The sequence below is a fragment of the Mesoplodon densirostris genome, chromosome 20 (genome assembly GCF_025265405.1).
Source record: "Mesoplodon densirostris isolate mMesDen1 chromosome 20, mMesDen1 primary haplotype, whole genome shotgun sequence".
Lineage (NCBI taxonomy): Eukaryota > Metazoa > Chordata > Mammalia > Artiodactyla > Ziphiidae > Mesoplodon > Mesoplodon densirostris.
The window spans coordinates 29520789-29540937 of record NC_082680.1 but is presented as its reverse complement, the minus strand read 5'-3'; the positions used below and the strand labels follow the sequence as shown (position 1 = coordinate 29540937).

Genomic DNA, 20149 nt, shown 5'->3' with positions numbered 1-20149 from the left:
TTTAACCAAACATGGTGTGAGGAGGTGGAAGCAGAGTGATTAAATTAGAACACACATAGCATGTATTATTACTTCAGAAGTTATACTGAAATAAATCTTGGAGCTGGTTTAAAAGGTAGATATTTTTAGCGAATTACTTTCCTTTTCAAAACTATGACCACTTTTTAATAGATGTGAATTTTTGAGATGCCTTATCAATAATTTGGCAACAGAAACCATCAGTCCTCTTTTCAATATTTGGGGTGGGGCTTATCTTCCTCCTCTCTTCTTCCCTTTTGCTAGGTACGGATAGCAGGCATCAGAGAAAAGTATGAGTGAAGTTTTTTATGACCTTTTCCTACAGGTTCAGCCGATGTTACCTTCTGTTCCAACAACAGAAGTGTCCGCTGGTGTTAAGTTCCAGGTTGGCGATCTTGTTTGGTCTAAGGTGGGAACCTATCCTTGGTGGCCTTGTATGGTTTCAAGTGATCCCCAACTCGAGGTTCACACCAAAATTAACACAAGAGGTAAGAAAAGGCATAAATGGACATTAGTAAAAAGTTGTGGCAAAAAAGTGAATCTAAAATGTTGTTTATGAATATAATACATATGTGATAATATAATCTGACACCCAAACACATACCAGTATCAGTTTTTAATGAACAGTGAAATAATTACAGTCATCTTAACTGGCAGAGAGCCTCTACAGCTGACATGGTCCTTGTTTTCCCTTAGAACACCCTATGTTTGTTTTATAATTTCTTTCACACTTCTTTTTTTTTTTTTTTTTTTTTTTTTTTTTGCGGTATGCGGGCCTCTCACTGTTGTGGCCTCCCCCGTTGCGGAGCACAGGCTCCGGACACGCAGGCTCCGGACGTGCAGGCTCAGCGGCCATGGCCCACGGGCCCAGCCGCTCCGCGGCATATGGGATCCTCCCAGACCGGGGCACGAACCCGTATCCCCTGCATCGGCAGGCGGACTCTCAACCACTTGCGCCACCAGGGAGGCCCCACACTTCTTTTTTAAAAAACCTTAATCTGACCTTCAAAAGCAAGCAGACCGATAGGTAATAAGATGTCATATATGAGCATAATAGACATTTGGGCCAAGCTTTGAACATTTTTATTTCATCTTTGTGACTCCTGTGGGTAGTAATTTTTTACTCAGACAAGTGCTTTTCATCCTGATAAATTTTGTAAGATGCCTTTTTCCTCCTTCTTTCCATTTCTTTTGTTTGTTTTGGGGGGGGTGGTTTGTTTGTTTTTAATTAAAAAAATTTTTTTACTCCATTTTTGCATCTGTAAATTTACTGGGACATCCTTATAAATTCAATATGAAATAGAAGTATGGTTTGAAGCCAGCTACATGGCATAGAATTCTACCTTAGGAATGTTAATAAATATTAAGAAAACATGTATTCTAACTTTATTCCTTTTCCAGAGTTTGACCAAAACCTGTAGAATAGATTCCTGAGATTTTAGCATTTGGAATGGACTTGCTTAGTAGCCAGAGGAAGGTTGGAGTTGGGAATTTATTTCTGGATATTTGCTTTGCGAACTCACTTGTCGAGTCCCTTATTGTCTGTGACAACTTTGCACCTATTTCTTTTTCTCTCATTTTAAACTTTCTGTCTTGGCCCCTGTTCACTGTTATGAGGAGAAAAAGTGTCTGGCAAGTCAGATTTGTGACGGGATCTGCCATATTTGTAACTCTTGTGCTACCCAGCAAGAAATCCACCCAGATACAGAAGGCAATCATCTTGTCACTGTAATCTGATTAAGGGTTGGGGTGACTAGAGGTATCGATAGGGTAGAAGTTTAAAAAAAACCCCAACACTATTGAATGTCCACTCCTGTGCAAGGCACAGTGTTAAACAATTCTCTTGTAGGACTCCCCTGGCGGTCCAATGGTTAAGACTCCACGCTTCCAATGCGGGGGGGCATGGGTTGGATCCCTGGTTGGGCAGCTGAGACCCCACGTGCTGCATGACGTGGCCAAAAAATAAATTAAAAAACAAACAATTCTCTTGTATATTTTCTTAAACAGTCCTCATAGCAGCTATACTATGAAGTAGGTACTATTATCCTTACGTTTTGGATCTGTAAATAGAGTCTCAAAGAAATCTTAGTCCCTAACCTCCACTCTTAACTACTACTGTATAATAAAAGGAAGGTAATTGAATTCCCCTACTCATAACTTACAGAGACTGGGGGAGGCAGTCCTATAGCCCCTTCATTTATATAGTAGGGCTGTTGGACTGTTAATCTCTTGAGTACCTTGCACATTTAATAATCTGTGATTCTTGAATGGGAGAAGAAAGGGACAAGCCTTCTTAGATAAAACAATACACAAGTCCCTATCTGGGCCTCCAGGGCACTCTGAGATGTTACATCACGTGAGAGTTGTGGCTCTTCAGTTCTGTCCCCTTAGGAAAGCATCCTTTTGAGATTATAAAGAATTTCACATTTAATTACTCCATGAAAACTTACTAATTTCAGCTTTTTTCTGGGATACAAATGAAAGCAACAAATGAAAGCATAATCTATGCTTCATCTTGTATTCCAAAGGAAGTGTTTAAATTTATTTTATGAGTTAATCTGGTCTGGTCCTCCCTACTTTAGTGCTGGAAAAACTGATTTTGTTTGTATTGTTGAGGAAACCGAAATCTGAGAATTTAGGTTTGAAAAATGTACAGGCTGATAATATTTAAAATTTTCTCTTTCCTGTAGTAGTTTTTAAAATAATAGCCTTCTTGAGCTATGATTTACATGCCATAAAATTCACCCTTTTAAAGCCTGCAGTTTAATGATGTTTCGTACGTTTCTAGAGTTGTGTGGCCATTACCACAATCTAACTTTATCCCTTCTTTCATCAGCCCAGAAAAGAGATGCCGCATCCATTAGGAGTCACTTCCCATTCCCCACTCTGCTCTCCAGCCCTGAGAAGCCACTAATTACTTTTTGTCTCTATAGATTTGCCTTTTCTGGTCATTTCATATAAATACTCGTATAATATGTGGGCTTTTATGTCTGGTTTCTTTCACTTAGCATCATGTTTAGAGGTTCATCTGTGTTGTGTGTGTCAGTACTTTGTCTCTCTTTATTGCCAAATAATATTTCATTGCCTGGCTGTGCAGTGCAGTTTTAAATGAAGCAGTTTTTTGACAGTTTTTCTAAAAACCAGAAACACAGTATAAAACTTGATTTTGTTGATTATGTTCCACACATGACACCTGTGAAACATTTTGTGTTGCTTATTATCTAAACTACTTTGTAAAATTTGTCTTGAATTTTATATAGTAATCAATGGTTTCCATACTGTTATTAGTCAGTATTGTTATTAGTCAGATTCTCGGCATTGGAAAACGTATTTAACGTTTTTCACACTTACAGATATAATTCTTTGAAGAGCACATTGAACGATGTTTGGATCACATGTCTATTTTGTTGTATTTCATTGTTTAGATCTCATTTTAAGTGTAAAAGTTAAAAATGAAATGCTCTTTCTGCTTATGACAATACAGTATATATGTTCAGAAGGCAGAGTTGCCCATAGTCTCGTCCTCCAGATATGTAACAACTATTAAGAGTTTGGGAGTAATTCGGGGAATTCCCTGACAGTCCAGTGGTTAGGACTCTGTGCTCTCACTGCCGGGGCACCAACGTTCAATCCCTGGTGGGGGAACTAAGATCCCACAAGCCTCGAGGTGCGGCCAAAAATAAAAAATAAAAAAGAGAGAGAGAAAAGAGAAGAAGAGTTTGGGAGTAATTCTTTTTCTCTTTGCATATTGTAATTAATAGATATGAAAATAAAGATTTTTAACTGAGAGTTTTAAATGGTATCACATTATACCTATTGTAACTTTTAATCCCAGTATATTTTTAAAAATTTAAAACTGGACAGTTTTACCTATATTATTTTTGTTATATAAAAATGTTTCCTCCACATTTTTCTATTGGAAATTTAGCTCATTATTCAGAGACAGATGTGCTTGTTTCTCCATCTGTCAGGTCTTTGGGTTTTTATTTCACTCTTTTTTATAGTTTTCCAGCCAGCAGGAAACAAAGTGCCAACAAAGAGACAAATTGTTTGATTCGTTTCATCTGTAGTAAGTGATTTAATGGAGGAAGAAGTTGAAAATAAAGATTAAAATGAGATTATTTTATCTGTGAGTTTTTGTTTTCATGTTTTTAACGATAATTCAGAGTCTTTTGGGATTACCTGTTTGGTTCTAAATAAGTAACTCTGACTTTTGGAAACAGATTATGTCCTATGTTCTTGTTTTTTTTTTTAGTCCTAATAAAATTTCATTGAGAACCAGTTAAGTCAAATCCTTTACGGAACATAGAAATACATACAATTCCAGCCCTTTCCAGTAAATGGCTATATAACATTGGCGTAGGGTCCCTGAATATCCTACTTTGACTTGTACCTGTAGGAGAGAAACAGTTCTTCTACAACTTAACAATACAGAAGTGGGGTGCTCTGACGTATTTAGGAGGAGCAGCAGTGAAGTCAGAATTGAGTATGAATAACAAAGGATTATAGGTGAGTTCAAGTAGCCACAGGAGTAGATGAATAAGTGTTTACTCTTCACATTTTGTATTTCAAACTCAGTCAAGAGAAGGCAGGGCATTATAAGATCAGACACAAATTAACCTGAGGACTTATGAGCAAAGTACACCTCTCAGTTAAGTCATGCCGGGAAGTTGTAATAGGAGAGAAAATGGCCACTTTTACCTAAAACTCTACCTACCGTGAAGGCTTTTGATTCCAAATAATTGGAAGTGACGTCAAAGATGAAAAGAGGGTCAAATGACTCTAAGGATTAAAGACTGACTTCTTGATGGGACCAATAGGATTGATGTAAATAACCGATCGTGATGTTCACAGAAGCACACGACAGGCTAAATGAATACTGCTTGACAAGGCTTTAAGGTTTCACTACCTAGTCTTTACATGGAGATAAAAGATACTACTCAGTTTTCTGGGAAGCAGTTTTGTGCATTTTTTCATTTTGTTTTGTTTTCTAACAAAAAAAAATATCTGAGGGAAAAATGATGTAACAGAAATAGAACTAAAATGATGCCTCTTCCTTACAAAACTAAGAAACTTCATGTAAAAGTTTCAGTTTCTGCCATGGTGTTAGGGTATTAGTCTGAGTTTTATAGCCTTTGCCTGAGCTTAAAATCCTATCAAACTTTCTGAGCTCTTAAACATAAATAAAACAAACAATGGCACAAATATAAAATCTTGCCAGTTTAATAACTTAAAAAGCTAAAGACAAAAATGAAAACTGGATTGTGTTTGTATTGATAAATTTGTTAATGGATGGCAGTAGCTAAACAGCAATCTAAACAGGAATAAGAATCTTATTCAAAGTGTTCTCCCTGCCTTGATGTCTTCCTAGGGTTAAATTAATTAAGGTGTTTGGTGAAGCACTGTGATCAGTCTCCTCCAGTTAAGAGAAAGTGTTTTGTTCTTTTTCCCTTGGTTAGTAACTATAGTAGCTAAAAGTGCAGGAACAGTATAGTAAGACATTTAACTAAACCAAATGGGGTCTGTTCTGTCAAGCTGGACACCCATCCAAAGGCAGATTAGCTTTCCTGTGGATGCTGACACTGTTCATGTGACACATTCACGAGAAAGGCACGGCTTGCACAGAGCTTGCCAGCAGTGCTTCAAATCTGAGAGGCACAAGGTTGTCCCCAGCTAGCATGAGTCACAGAGGAATAAGCTAATCCTGGGAATGGAGCAGTGGGCTGTGTTTTAGATCCTACTGTCAGTAGCCTTTAAAGGGTCAGGCAATTGCCAATAATATTAACTATTTTGGTGCTAAATGGAAAATAATAGGGGATTGCTATCCACGGGAACCAACATGTACTCAGTGGGGATTTGGTTCACAGTTCCAATAAAAATAGCATGTTTTTGTGACCGAGAGAGCCGTGAAATAGGCACATTTAAAATTTTTAGAGCCTGTTTTCTTAAAAACTGCAAAATGTTTCACAATCAGTCAAAATACATAGAAAAGACAAACAAGCCTGGGAAAGTCAGCAATGGAAGAAGGGGGAATGGGAGCTGATGAGTCAAAACAATTTGTACAGAATTTGAAGCACCAGGGAGTCTTCCCCTACCATATCAATACCCGATCCTGAGGGCTCAGAAATGGATGAGTGTTAAAGCCTCGGGTATGCAAAGAGACAAAAGCCATTTGTTCTAAGAATAATCACTGGATAATACCTTCTCAGGAACCAGCATTCCTGTCAAAAGCTTAGCGATTTTGCAGTATAGCACCCCTCCCCCTTTTTAAACAAGTAGAATGTTCTACTATTTAGTGAAAAGATCAACATCTAGACAGATAGGAAGGAAAATACCTTATGGCTTCTTCCCAGCAACCAACCCTTTATAAAGCATCGTCATTGCAAAGTAAGTAAAACACAAATCAAAGTTTAGAAGGTCAGTCAGAAAGGGTGGACTCAATCACAATATATTTACACACAGAAATCTCATTTCCTGATCTTACACTTATTCCAAAGAAGAAACAAATTTACATAAGTAGTTCCAAAACATACTAGCTTATTTGGAGAAAACAGACGTTTTGTTAGCTTATCTAGAAATAGCCTTTAAATCAGAATTTTCATATAACGACCATCACATTTCAGAAGTTTTTGATAAAGATGTTGGATTGTAGAGCCTGGATGCTCTACTAACAAAAAGAGGCAAATTTGAAAGTGTGTTTATCTCTAGTTTCAGCATTGTGAATCTGCAAAATGGTGTTTAGGTCCCTAGCCCAGTTGGCAACTCTTTCAATTTTTGTCCTGGAAGCATATAGTTATATTTTTGTCCCGTTTCATAATCAACCACTTAGAGAAAAGCAAAGTCATAAAAGTGTCATAAAAGAAATACTAAAGGGAAGAGGTGGATGTCAGTATCCAGCGATAAGCATGTATTTATCTACATTTAGTTTCTTTTAAACGTTTTTAGAACTGTAACAGATGGTTATATTCATAAGCTTGAGTAAGAATACGACTGCCTCCAAGTTCTGAAATAAATGCATATATGCCCTCAAAATACTGTACACATCACCTACCCTCCCTTTAGGAGAAACTGAAGTTAATTAAGATTTCCCTGGGTATTTTAAAATAAAAGTAAATAATTAAAAGGAACTGAACTAAAGACATATTCTGGGGAAAAAAATCAACTAAAGTACACAGTTTGACTCTGTTGTTGCTTTAGCCCCGGTTTGATGTATAGAGAGGCTCACGCAGTGAGTTGCATTGAGGGGACTTGCCTCTTACAGTTCAAATGCAGGGAACCTGGCTTTTGTGGGCACTAGGAGGTCAGCCAAGAAATGAATTCAAAGAGGGGAGAAGGGGGTGTCTGGTGTTCTGCATCTGTGTTCTCCATAATCTAAGCACCATTCAGCGAACTCACAGGCCCTGTACAGGTGCCTTGCGTCCTGCGTGAGGTTGTACAGCGGCAGGAAGGCGTAGGCATCCCCTGCAGCGCCGTGGCACAGCCTGTACCCCTTCTTCAGCGAGCCACACTGCCAGGTCACATCAGCACACAGATAGGCATCATTGAGAGACTGTTCCTCTTTGAACACCGTATAGGCCTGAATGAGCATGTACACGACTCCAGGAGACCCGTGGCACCAGTGGACTAGCAGGTCCCGAGTAATGTCCACACGAGGAGGACATTGCCGGAAGGGAATTTCAGCTGGCAGACGTAGTCTCCACTGGGCTTGACCAAACTGTCACTTCCCATGGCTCACTTGAAGGCTGGGCTGCCTCAGGTGGTCATAAATTCCTGCCAGGCCATGAGCAGCCCCGACATGGTATTCTTGGTACCATTCATACGCCAGCGGAGTCTTTCTAGCTAGGTCTTCTCCAGAGGTTAAGACTGTTTCACAAATCTGCTGAATATGGCTTTGAGGAATCTTTTCCACTCCAGAGTTCTTCTTCACAAAGAGAAGAGCATAGATATAGCCCATTGGACCATAGAGCATTTCATTTGGAGCATATGGGAATCAGGCTTATTTAGGTGAATTAGCTGGGTGATGCAGTCTTCTGCCCGCTTCTCATTGTTCATCTTGTGATGCACCACAGCGGCCACCGCCAGGGGGCCCCTATCCTCGCAGAAGGAAGGTGATGGGATGCTTGGTCAGATAGTTCAGACTTTGCTTTACATAGCCATGTGCCATCTGTAGGTAGGTAGGGTCCCCAAACACATCCTAGAGGTGTAAGTAAAGCACAGCAGTACCTGCCCAGTCAGTGTAAACTGTGCTATCCCGAGTGTCTGCCGACTTTAGGCTTCTCTCCATTCGCTGAAGAAGCTCTCGAATCTTATTGTTCAGGAGTTGTGAGAATTCAGTAGTCATCCCAGCAGAATCAGAGTAGCCTTCAGCCAGGGATTTGTTATAATCGCATAAGGATTCGGGGAGGCCCTTTGCGCCATGGTGCCAGAAACGAGCCCCGCGGCCTCGGGACAAAACGAGAAGCGACGCTTTCACCTGTCCTGTGTTCTTGTAACCCTACTGCTTGTACCCACCACCCTGTCCTCCAAACCTACCTATTAGTTGCGACTATATTTTTGTTCTTGTCCTCCAAAACCCTTGGACTTTTAATAAACCTTCTTTGATTGATCACAATCAAATTTATGCTTGGCTCTTCTCAGATTAGATGATATGGAAAACCAAGGTGTGTATGTTTCTCTTTTCTCACAGGCTATTTTACATATGAAATTTTAATTTGGTTTAAAAATAATTCCTTAAGTAATCTCCCGTTAATGTCTAATAAAATTTAAAAATTTCAAATCCAAGATATAATCCTTTTCCTGTAACTCAGTCAGTTGAGTTTACACTGATACCCATACTTTCTGTCAGGATCTGCTTCTTGTCCTTCTCTCCGTACCTGCCTTATCTTGGATTCCCCAAGAGGACCAGTTTTCACATTTCTCTATTGACCTGAGACATTTTCTTTACAGTGATGTTTTTCAAACTGTTATTGGTAAAGGACTAGTTTTTTGCTCTTTTAAAAAAATTTTCCAGTCCACCGTGGACCAAAACTTCTGTAAATTACGATAAAATTAACTATTAGGGAAATGAAAGGCCTCCCCTTACAAAAAAAATACACGGTACAGGATCCCTGATCATGGGCCTAGATGTCACGCAATGTCAAATTATCATAGTTTCTAGATGCTCACTCTTACCTTCTCTGCTTATTTTGTGGCAGACTGGCTTGCCCTGGGAACCACACTCAGAGTAGCACTGCCAGAGAGCAGTGGTTCTCAGGTGTTTTGGTCCCAGAACCCCTTTTACTCTTAAAATTTGAGGACTCTAAATGCTTTTGTTTACATAGGTTATATCTATTACTATTTATGTTAATTTAGAAATTAAAGCTGAGAAAAATTTTAAATATTTACCAATTCATTTTTAAAAAGCTACTGTAATATTATTAATTCTGTTTTTATGAAAAATACTTTCTCAAGCAAAAAAATTGAGAATGGTATTTTTACATTTTTGCAAATCTCTTTAATGACTGGCTTAACTGAAGACACTGGATTCTCGTATCTGCTTCCACATTCAGTCTGTTAATGGTTTGTTGTTTCGGTTGAAGAAAATGAAGATAATCTGGCCTCACACAGATGTGTAGTTGGAAAAGGGAAGAGTATTTTAATAATAGCCTTTTCAGATAATTGTGGGTATATTTCTTTGATATTGCCCCAAAACTCAGCAAGTGGTGGGGTAGTTGCAATATGGAATCTGAAATCCTATCAATAAACTTTTTGTACTCGGTTTCTGTCTTGCACTTTGAATGGATCGTTTGCCTTTCATGACTTTGTAACATCATACATTGGCCATTTAAAAAATATTGCATGCATATTTTCCAAATGTTGACACATTCCTTTATAGATATTTTTAAAAGCACATTCGTTGTCACCACTTACTTCATCAGAAAATTCTTAGATTATTTGGAAACTGGAAGACTCATGGGGGCAGATACTAGTTTTCCAATATTTTGATTTTTCTTGGAAGATCACATTTTATTATTGGCAACAAATACTATCAGCTGTTTTCCTTGAAGGGACAAACTTGCTTGTTCATTTTTGAGAAAACACCTGCCGAATTCTCAAGTTCAAATAACCATAGTTTTTCTCTTAGTCATGTTCCATGAGGAATTGGCCAGTTCACCGTGAAGTTCAATCACAGAAGTACTTTCCCTCAAGGCAGTCTTCATACTTGGAGCACGCAGAAGTGCTTTATGCACCCTTCCCATTTTGTCACAAGGAATACTAGAAAGACATGTGTTCAAGGGTTGAGATTTAGTGAAAGTAATTTTTACTGCTTCATCGAGGACATTAAGTAAAACTGGCTTGTTTGTTTGTTTGTTTGTTAACTGCCAGCGTATGGCTGTGAAGGATGTGGTACTAGTATAATCTGATGTCATCACTGCCTTTATCTGTGCTCAGATGCCAGCAGTCTGACCCACCATTGCTTTTGCTGTATTAAGTGCAAATGCCAACATCAGGAAAAAGACAACATCTTGGTGTTATTGTGAAGATGGTTTTGACCTTGCAGCATCCCTGGGAGAGTCTCAGTAGCCTGTCCTCCCCTTACCACCCCCAGGTCTGTGCGCCACACGTTTATGTCATTAGAAAAGCAGTTTGACCAGCACTTGGCTTTTGAAAGTCCAAGAAAATATGTTACGCATTTTTTTGAAGGAAAAATTACTCATTTATACCCAGATTTGTTTGTAAAAAGGTTTGAGGCCAGTCAAAATAAATTGTGTAACCAAGGTCACAAATCTGACAATTAGCAGAATTTCTGATTTTTTTTTCTCTTAAAACTTGCTGTACTAAGTTTAATCGTTTGGGGTGATTTTTACAGTAACAATTAGTTGTTTTATTGGTAGATGTTGGATTACATCTTTGGACAATCCAAAAATTACACGTTTTAATAGGAGTAAACTAGGGAACCTGGCTTAGGTGCACATTTTTGGCAAAGTATATGTGGCTGCTTATGCTCTGAAATGGCTAATAAGAATTTTTGCTTACAGGTGCCCGGGAATATCACGTCCAATTTTTTAGCAACCAGCCAGAGAGGGCGTGGGTTCACGAAAAGCGGGTCCGAGAGTACAAAGGTCACAAACAGTATGAAGAACTACTGGCCGAGGCGACCAGACAAGCCAGCAATCACTCTGAGAAACAGAAGGTGACTGATGACATAGGAACATGGTCAATTGAATGTGGACTGTAAAGGACTTAATAATTTAGTAGAGCTTTTCATACTTGAATTCAGGCAATTAGAATGACTTATTTTAGTCCTCTAAGTTCAATTTTAATAATTCATTGTAAGTGTGTCAGTAAATTTTATATGTCATATAAACAACATTATAGTCCTACTGAAAAGTTTATCTGCTTAATACAATTTTGGATTCTATTTTGAATTGAATTCAAATGTACGTAGTCTAGTAGATGCTAGTGAAATGTGGATTTTGACAGAGATTTTTATGTTTTTTCCTATTTCAGCATTTCCCCCTAATTCCCCTTTATTCTTATTTAGCAAAATTGTTTTATGAAAGTAAGGTTTAAAAAATATTTAGTACTTACTCTGGGACAGGCACTGTTTTTAAGCATTTTATATATGTATTAATCCATTTAATCTTCATTACAACTTCGGTGAGGTAGATACTATTATTCCTATTTCTGCAGATGAAGAAATTGAGGCACAGAAAGCTTAAATAGCGGGTTCAACCAAGGTCACACTAGTGATGGAACCAAAGATGTTTGTTGTGGTGGTGGACATACTAGAATTTTGACATGAACTCTTGATAATCTGTCTGGTCGAGATTTTTAAACTCAACTAATTTAGTGTGGGCCTCTGGTGATTCAGAACTTTGTCATATTTTCACTCTAAGCTAAGTATTTTCACAGAGGATTTTGATTACTTTTATCAAACTTAACACTTCACAGATTTAAATAACAGTGTTTGACATATACTGTACCATCTCCTTGTTTCATTAGCTAATTTCTGGCTACCGCAGTCTAACCCCCTGGCTAATTCCTAATTGCTTTGCTCATCTCACATACCTTTATTCAAAATTTTCTTACCTGTTTTGCCAATCCAAAGTCTTCTGATCAGGACTCTGGAAACTGTGATGCAGGTTTATTTTTCCTCTCATACAATCCTGTTTTCTTGTGTTGTATCCATTTCCACGTGTTCCTCGGGGCTCTCCTTTCTCTGCATTCTTCCCCTGTTTGCATTCTGGCACAGGCTGGCCGCTCAGCTCCAAATGCTGGCTCTGTGCCACTTACTTAGCTTTGCTGTGGTCTGGGTGGCACCCCTGAGCTTTAGGGTGTCGTCTTTAATGTTAGTGTTTTATTGGCCCCTGAAAGTAATCCTTTCTGTAATCTTTCTTCTCTCTGCCATCATCATTGCCAGCTTTTTAGGAATGTGACATGAGGAGGACGACTCCCTCTTGGAGGGACTTGTCCAGCAGAGTGGGCGACAAACAAGGGTTTACTGTAAAAGAGTGGACCTGCATGTCCTCGATAGCAGCGCTGATTCATCAAAGTCATGGAGTTAGAACATTTCCCTTGTTTGACTGAAGACCCTGAAGATGTTTATGCATACCTGGAAAGATGATAAGACCACATGGGAAATACGTGTTGGTTTAACTGTCCCTGTTAGATTAAAGCGTGTTCCATAATGCCTGTATCTTTCTTTACAGATTCGGAAACCCCGGCCTCAGAGAGAACGTGCTCAGTGGGATATCGGCATTGCCCACGCCGAGAAAGCGTTGAAAATGACCCGGGAGGAAAGAATCGAACAGTATACTTTTATCTACATTGATAAACAGCCTGAGGAGGCTTTATCCCAAGCAAAAAAGAATGTTGCCTCCAAGGCTGAAGTTAAAAAAACCCGAAGGCCAAGATCAGTGCTGAATGCTCAGCCAGAACAGACCAGTGCAGGCGAGGCGGCCTCCTCACTATCAGGTACTGAAATTCGGAGACACAGCCAGAGGCGGCACACGAGCGTGGAAGAGGACGAACCACCTCCCGTTAAAGTAGCCTGGAAAACGGCAGCTGCGAGGAAATCCTTACCAGCTTCCATCACAATGCACAAAGGGAGCCTGGATTTGCAGAAGTGTAACATGTCTCCAGTTGTGAAAATTGAACAAGTGTTTGCTCTTCAGAATGCTACAGGAGATGGGAAATTTATCGATCAGTTTGTTTATTCAACAAAGGTACCTCCTTTTTTCATGGGTTTTTTGGGGGGGACCTAGGTATCTAGTAAGTAGTCAACCTTGGCATTTAAAAAAAACCCAAAAAACACAAGGTCATAATTTGAATACCCTTTGTATTCACTGCACTTGAAATGTACAGTCAGTTTACTCTGTTTAAGATGGGGGCAAAAAAGACATAGGCAAAAAAGCTTTGTTTTTCTTCTCTTTTTTTCTCTCTTTTGTAATATCCCCATCTGTACTAGATTAATCTTGAGCTGTGCAGCCAAAATTGAGCTGAGCTCCCTAAAATCATGGAAAAAAACTGGGCACTTTGCCTGTTTCTGGTTTGTGTGGTTAGTTTTTCTTAGTTGCAAAGTATGCTTCTTATTAAATCATTTCTGTCAGTTATCTGAATTAACCATTGTAATCATTATACCTGTTGCGCTGTTTGGTTGCACCAGCAATTTTGTTTGGCTCATGTTGACCTGGGATAGCTAATACATTTTAGAAAAATACCAGAACTGTGTGTGTTCTGTCACATTGAACTGTGGTGACAGCTTGTGTAACGGGGCGAAAGTAGCCTCTTCAAACGGAATGCCTCCCTCGACAGCCCTGGGCCTCCATTTAGGGCACTTACACTTTAGCTCGAACACTTTAAAACTCTTTTACAACATTTGTAATTTCTATTCCGTGTATCTCTTCACTGCCCTCCCAGCCGGCACCACAACTGTGGGCTCGTGAATCCAAATGTAGTGGCACCTCATGGATGTGCGCTATTTTTAAAGAATTCTGTGCTTATTTCCTAACGTTGTCATATGCATATTAAAATAAATATAGGTACGCCTCATCAGTGATATATTTTCCTAAAGAAAAGCATAAGCGTCCTCCGTTAACCTGTTTCTGCCTATAGGTTCAACTGATTTCAGTAAGGCGAAGCTCCTTGGAAAAAACTTAAGTTACAGTCCCCACTTGGTTCTGTTGACAGCTTTGACTAGCAAGTAAATACTTTGCATGTTTTTCGAATGCAAATTGGCTTCTTTCTTGGAGCTGGTTTTTATCTGCTTTTGGATGCACAAATCAAACTTTGTCACACACACCCCCCCAAAGAGTGCTATTTAAATCAAATTTGAGATAAAACTGACCTTTTAAAAATGAAAGCTTTAAAAATACATATACTCTATTTATAAATCACTCCTTTATTTCACTGCATTAAAAATACCTAAAATGAGACAGAACTGTAATTGTCCCTGCCTTCTCTCTGCTCCAAATTGCTTATGGGGTGCACATTTTCGTCATACTTCTGTAATCTAAGGATATCCTTGTCTTTCAAAGACGTGTTGAGATTTTTATCTGTAGTAGGGTACTTTACCACATGAAAATGACTATAGTTCTCTTACTGTGATATGGGTAAAGGGAGAGACTATTCAGACCAGAAAATATTTTGGTTTTGACAGAAAATTAGATGATACAGGTTTATTTTTTAGTGATATTCATCATCTGGACTTAGAAAACAGGTTTTTTTCCCCACATAGTCTCATTGTGCATTTTAGAATACATTCTGATGACTTAATAAAATTGTTCTGATAATGGCTAAGATAATAAATTAACTGCAATCAAAGACCATATAAAATCCAAGCACATTATGATGGTCTTAAGGCATCTTTATAAGCCAATGATGCCATTTGCCTGGTAATCACCTGTTTTTTAATTTGCCTTATTTTGAAGGGAATTGGTAACAAAACAGAAATAAGTGTCAGGGGACAAGACAGACTTATAATTTCTACACCAAACCAGAGGAATGAAAAGGCAACTCAGAATATGTCATCTCCTGAAACAACATCTGGTCCTGCAGGTGGGTATGAATGTAGAGTACATTCCCATTTGAGTTCTTGGTTCTGCTTGACTGTCACATGGCAGCTTTGTTCCTAAGAAATCTTTAGTTATCAAAATCAAATTATATTTTAAAAATGAAATTGTAAAAGCAATTATTTCAATAGGAAAGAATGGTTTAGGGGCCAGAGAGCTTTACTGATAGTAATAGTTATTTTTCCTACAGGAATTTCAATAATAGGATTCTATAATGAAAAGACTATAGTTATACAGTCTGTACATATCTGCACCATTTGATGACCTCTCTGCATGAGAACAACAGCTTTAATTTTCCAGCACTATTAACACACTCTTGCTGTTTCCTCCTTTATCCCCTATTGGGCACAACTTGGTAGACGCCCACACTCTTTCCATTATCCTTAGGTGTGCTAGATGTCAGCAGTTGAGGGGCTCGGGCCTGGCTCTCTTATAATCTTCTCTGATTAACAGATACCATGAGTTGAAAATCAAGCTGCATTATTGTCGCTCAAAGAAGAAATGCCTGTATTTAGTAAGATCGTGCCTTTGGAATAGGCAAAGTAATTTTCATTAAGAGATTGACTAAGGATATTATAGAAGCTTAATTGAGTGTCTGGTGGGTTTGGTTTATATAACAGTATTACTGCTGCATACAGCTGTCAAGAAAAGAGTTAGATACCAACCAACTTGGTCATTTGAAACCTTAGGAGGAAGGAGTTTGTTTCAATTTGTTCTTTTTTTTTTAAATTTTTTTTTTTTATACAGCAGGTCCTTATTAGTCATCCATTTTATACACATCAGTGTATACATGTCAATCCCAATCGCCCAATTCAGCACACCACCACCCCCACCCCCTGCCGCTTTCCCCCCTTGGTGTCCATATTTTTTTTTTTTTTTTTTGGTTGGGGGTAGGAGTTTATTAATTAATTAATTTATTTTTGCTGTGTTGTGTCTTCGTTTCTGTGCGAGGGCTTTCTCTAGTGTGGCAAGCGGGGGCCACTCTTCATCGCGGTGTGCAGGCCTCTCACTATCACGGCCTCTCTTGTTGCGGAGCACAGGCTCCAGACGCGCAGGCTCAGTAGTTGTGGCGCACGGGCCTAGTTGCTCCGCGGCATGTGGGGATCCTCCCAGACCAGGGCTCGAACCCGTGTCCCCTGCATTAGCAGGCAGACTCTCAACCACTGCGCCACCAGGGAAGCCCTCAATTTGTTCTTTAAAAAAATTTTTTGGAACCTAAGAAGTGACCAAATAATTTTCTAGAAGGATTAAAGTCTTAAGACTCAAGGTAGTAATCTTGGATCAGTAGTAACTCAGGCAAGCCTGTAATTGAGTGGCACTAAGGGGTAAGTATTTTTGTAAGGGAAATTTTGAGTAAGATTCTTCTTATTATAAAAGCTAAATAAAAACAATCATTATTCAGGAAAGTTCATTATTCAGGAAAGAACTTGCAGCCCTTTATTTTCAAGAAAGGGCTGCAGGATAGGGAGAGGTGTTGCATGTATGGGACAGGGCACAGTAAATAGAATGCCTTTATTCAACAATGAGTTGGGAAAGGAAGCTGCAGTAAAGTAAGGAGGGAGTAGCAAAGTCTGGAACCAGATTTGCAACTTGTATCACTTCAAAATACTGTATAAAAAATGAAATTATAATGAAGCAGTGAATAATGGACTTAGAAGATTTTGCATTAATTAGCCATAATTGAAAATGGTTGGTACCTTCTTGGATCCCACAAGACTCTTGGCCTCAGTACTCTGTAGTTAGGTCTATCAGTTTTGTCTTCTTTCTTTACACTAAACTGTTAGTAATTTGTCTGAATGTAAGTGTGATATTTAGACTAGGGGGATCATTATTTAAACATCTGCATTCTCTGAACTAGGGAGAAAGTAAATTCTTCATAGGATATTAGATTGGTCTTAAATATTAAACTTTTACTTTTAATGGAGATTGTTTTTTCTGCCCCTCAGCTACTGAACATTTTATATTCATGTAGTCTTTTCATTTCAATTTAAGTTCTGCTGTGGATTTTCTTCCTTTTCCTTCTTCTTTTTTTTTTTTTCCTAGTGAAAGCTAAAGGTGGAAGGTTATAATTCTTTATATCAAGAAAAAGCCCAGTTCCTTCCTCAGGCAGACATAGTGTAATGAGATTGTAAATTAATGTTGCAGCCTTAATTTAGGGATGAGCGCTCTAAAGCTTTGACCTTGGTTTAAATTTGGTTACCAGCTGTAGTTGATAAGCATATTTTATCTTTTTACATGACCATTTTGTTCCTTGTGAAAATAACTTCAGTAGTTGAAAAGTCAGAAAAGAGACCCGATCTCCCTTCAGAAACCAATTGCACCATTATCTCATTTGGTGTAAACTACTCATGGGGAATTCTCCAGCCTTTTCTTAGTAAATTTAGGTGCTACACAGGATGTGTGGCACTGCTACATTTCTGTGGTTTGAGGAGTTGTGTCTGCATTTCTACCAGATTTCTAAGCTATTTTCCAAATCCAGAGATGCTCACTTCTCTCTTAGAACATAAACATAATGCTTTTTAGTGTCTTTAAATGTAGTAGAATGTATATGTTCTTTGGGTAGCTTTCAGAATAATTTTAAGGAGTCACCACATTGCCTTATCTTTATAAGACAATAGAGCAAATATCATTTGCCCTTGCTAGAACAATTTTGTTGTCGTTCTCAAAACAAAGTTTTTTGTTTGTTTGTTTTACGCAGTTCTATTTTCATTTTCCTCTTCCCTGGTAGGTCTTGAGTGTTGATGACTATACTGAAATACGGATCTCTGGGATACTCAGGTGTCTGTGAGGGTAGAATACCTGTTGTCTTAGTTAGCATTTTCATCATTGTAAGGAAAAGAGTGAGAGTAAAGGACACCTTCATTTTGTGACTTCTCTGATGGAAATTAATTAAGCACAGCTCAGAAACAATACATTATCACCAAACTACTTACTCCTTCCCCCCAAAAAATAGTGGGATCCTTCTTTGTTTTGGCTTTGAACAAAGATGAGGAAAGCCCTTTCCACCTAGACAAGAACAATGAAACCAGAAAATTTACAGGTGACATGGAACACTTCACTGAGGTAGCTTCTGCAAGGTGATTATTATCTAGCAAGGACCATTTAGGTGGTCCAAGCACTGAAAAGATGGAGAACAGCTGTGCTGAAGGTATCATTCCTTCTTAGGGTCACAGGATGAATCATTCTATGATTCATTCCTGACTTAGTGTTTCTTCACATTGCAGCCTTCAATCTTAAGTTTTATCCTTTCCAAAATGGGGTCCATGTGAGTTTTCTTTCAAAGAATTTTACTGTTTAAAAATCTTCATAGTTTCTTTTTTCACCATTTAATATTAAATAGCTTGATAATTTGTTTCAACTAGTTTTCCGTGACTAATTATTTCTAAATTATACAAGTCCCTAGATAGTCAAATTAATGATTCCGTTTTAGTCCCATTTTTGTGCCTTTCCTGCTTTTTTCCCTTTGGTTGTTAATGATATAACAATAGCAAAACCAGCACCTAGCACTGTTAAGCATTTTACGTGTAGAATTAATTTATTTGTTAAAATGCAAAATATGTAGTACCAATTGAATTTTGAACCATTACTTCCTAATGTCAGCTGAGAATAAAATCATTTTCATCCATCCCCTCAGTCCCTTCAGCCCTTCAATTATTATTACCTAAATGTGTTTATCTGCTGTTTTGGTTTGACTTTACAACTTTTAAAAATCCAATCCCTCTTTATCTGTATAGTTCAGAGTGCGTTATGACTCCTAGTCTCAACCCATCAGCTTTTACAATTTGATCTATACAATTTTTTTAATGTACTCCCAAGTGTTTAATAGTTTTTTAATGAGTTATCGTTAAAGGACCAAAAATAATGGATAAGAAAAGGAAGGAATTTGGTCAGATCTTAATTACTTGAATGTCAGTTAGTCAAGTGAAGTTTTATTGTTTGTTCGTTTGTATTATCTTTTAGGCTCAGTAGAAAAGAAGCAACAGAGAAGATCCATTAGAACCCGTTCCGAATCAGAGAAATCCACTGAGGTCGTGCCAAAGAAGAAGATCAAAAAGGAGCAGGTTGGCTTCCCACATGTAGAGGGTTAACCGTCGTATTTGTGAGTGTTGTGACTTATGCTGGTGTCTTAAAAGAAAGAGAGACTCCCCCCACACTGGCTTTCCTTTCCGGACTACCTAATGCTTCTGTCCTGGTGAATCCCAGTGCCCAGTCCTGATACAACCATCCCTGTGATGCTGCTTCAAGCACTTTCACAGAAAACAATCAGGCTTCAGGAGATGGGAAGCCAGTGGTACAAGACTTTTAAAGAATTCCTCACATTGATTTTGACATTTCAGTTACGAGCAGAATGATTTCATGTTTTCGTGATTTTTATTTGGAAGCATCATTGAGTTCCCTTTTTTTTTAATTTTAATTTTTGGTTTAAGCTGCTGGTATATATTATTTTTATTTTTTAAACAGACCAAATTAATTTACCTATAAGAGTTTTATTTAAGAAAGATAATCATAGATGATCTGGTTTTTCTGTTGGTATCACAGATTTTTTTGAATGTTATTTTCCCAGTGGAATGGCACTCACCTGTTACTGGGTTATCAGATACACACTATTTACATAAAAAAAAGGAGGGGCATTTTGACTGAAGGGTATTCAGCCAGTGTAATCAATACAGCAATAGGCATATTAAATTACCTTTTCAAAGAAATTTTTGGAAATCGTTAAGTTCTTTGACTTAAATTCACAGTCAGAATTTTTCTTAATTTGTTAAAGTGAAAGAATATCCAGTTTTATACCCAGACAGCTGCTACTAAACAAAAAGAATTGTGAATAGTATTAGTTCCAATAAGCTTTATATTTTTAAAACCACTTAAATATGGAAGAATGTGAAGTTTTCTATTTAAATTATTTCCTTCAGAGTTTTAAACTTCCAAATTTAAGAGGTGATTTTGTGGGTACTCTTTGGTATCATCAGATATGTAAAACAGTTTTCCCAGAAATATTTAACAAAAATTTAAATAATATACTAATTTGTCATTCATTTATCATAATTAGCTTTCATACTTAGGAAATTATATTCCAA

General features: G+C 38.0%; 1 protein-coding gene and 1 pseudogene across 4 annotated transcripts in view; one reads left to right on the top strand and one right to left on the bottom strand.

Moving 5' to 3' along the window:
* The window catches only part of NSD3 (nuclear receptor binding SET domain protein 3), a 108686-nt gene that overhangs the window by 46480 nt on the left and 42057 nt on the right, over window positions 1-20149 (top strand). For all 4 annotated transcript variants that reach the window (XM_060085685.1, XM_060085684.1, XM_060085683.1 and 1 more), the window contains exons 4-8: window positions 344-506; window positions 11037-11191; window positions 12711-13226; window positions 14931-15057; window positions 19032-19132. In XM_060085685.1, the coding sequence (XP_059941668.1) occupies window positions 344-506; window positions 11037-11191; window positions 12711-13226; window positions 14931-15057; window positions 19032-19132 (1062 nt within the window). The remainder of the gene's footprint in view (window positions 1-343; window positions 507-11036; window positions 11192-12710; window positions 13227-14930; window positions 15058-19031; window positions 19133-20149) is intronic.
* LOC132481116 (glutathione S-transferase LANCL1-like) lies at window positions 7274-8436 on the bottom strand (annotated as a pseudogene).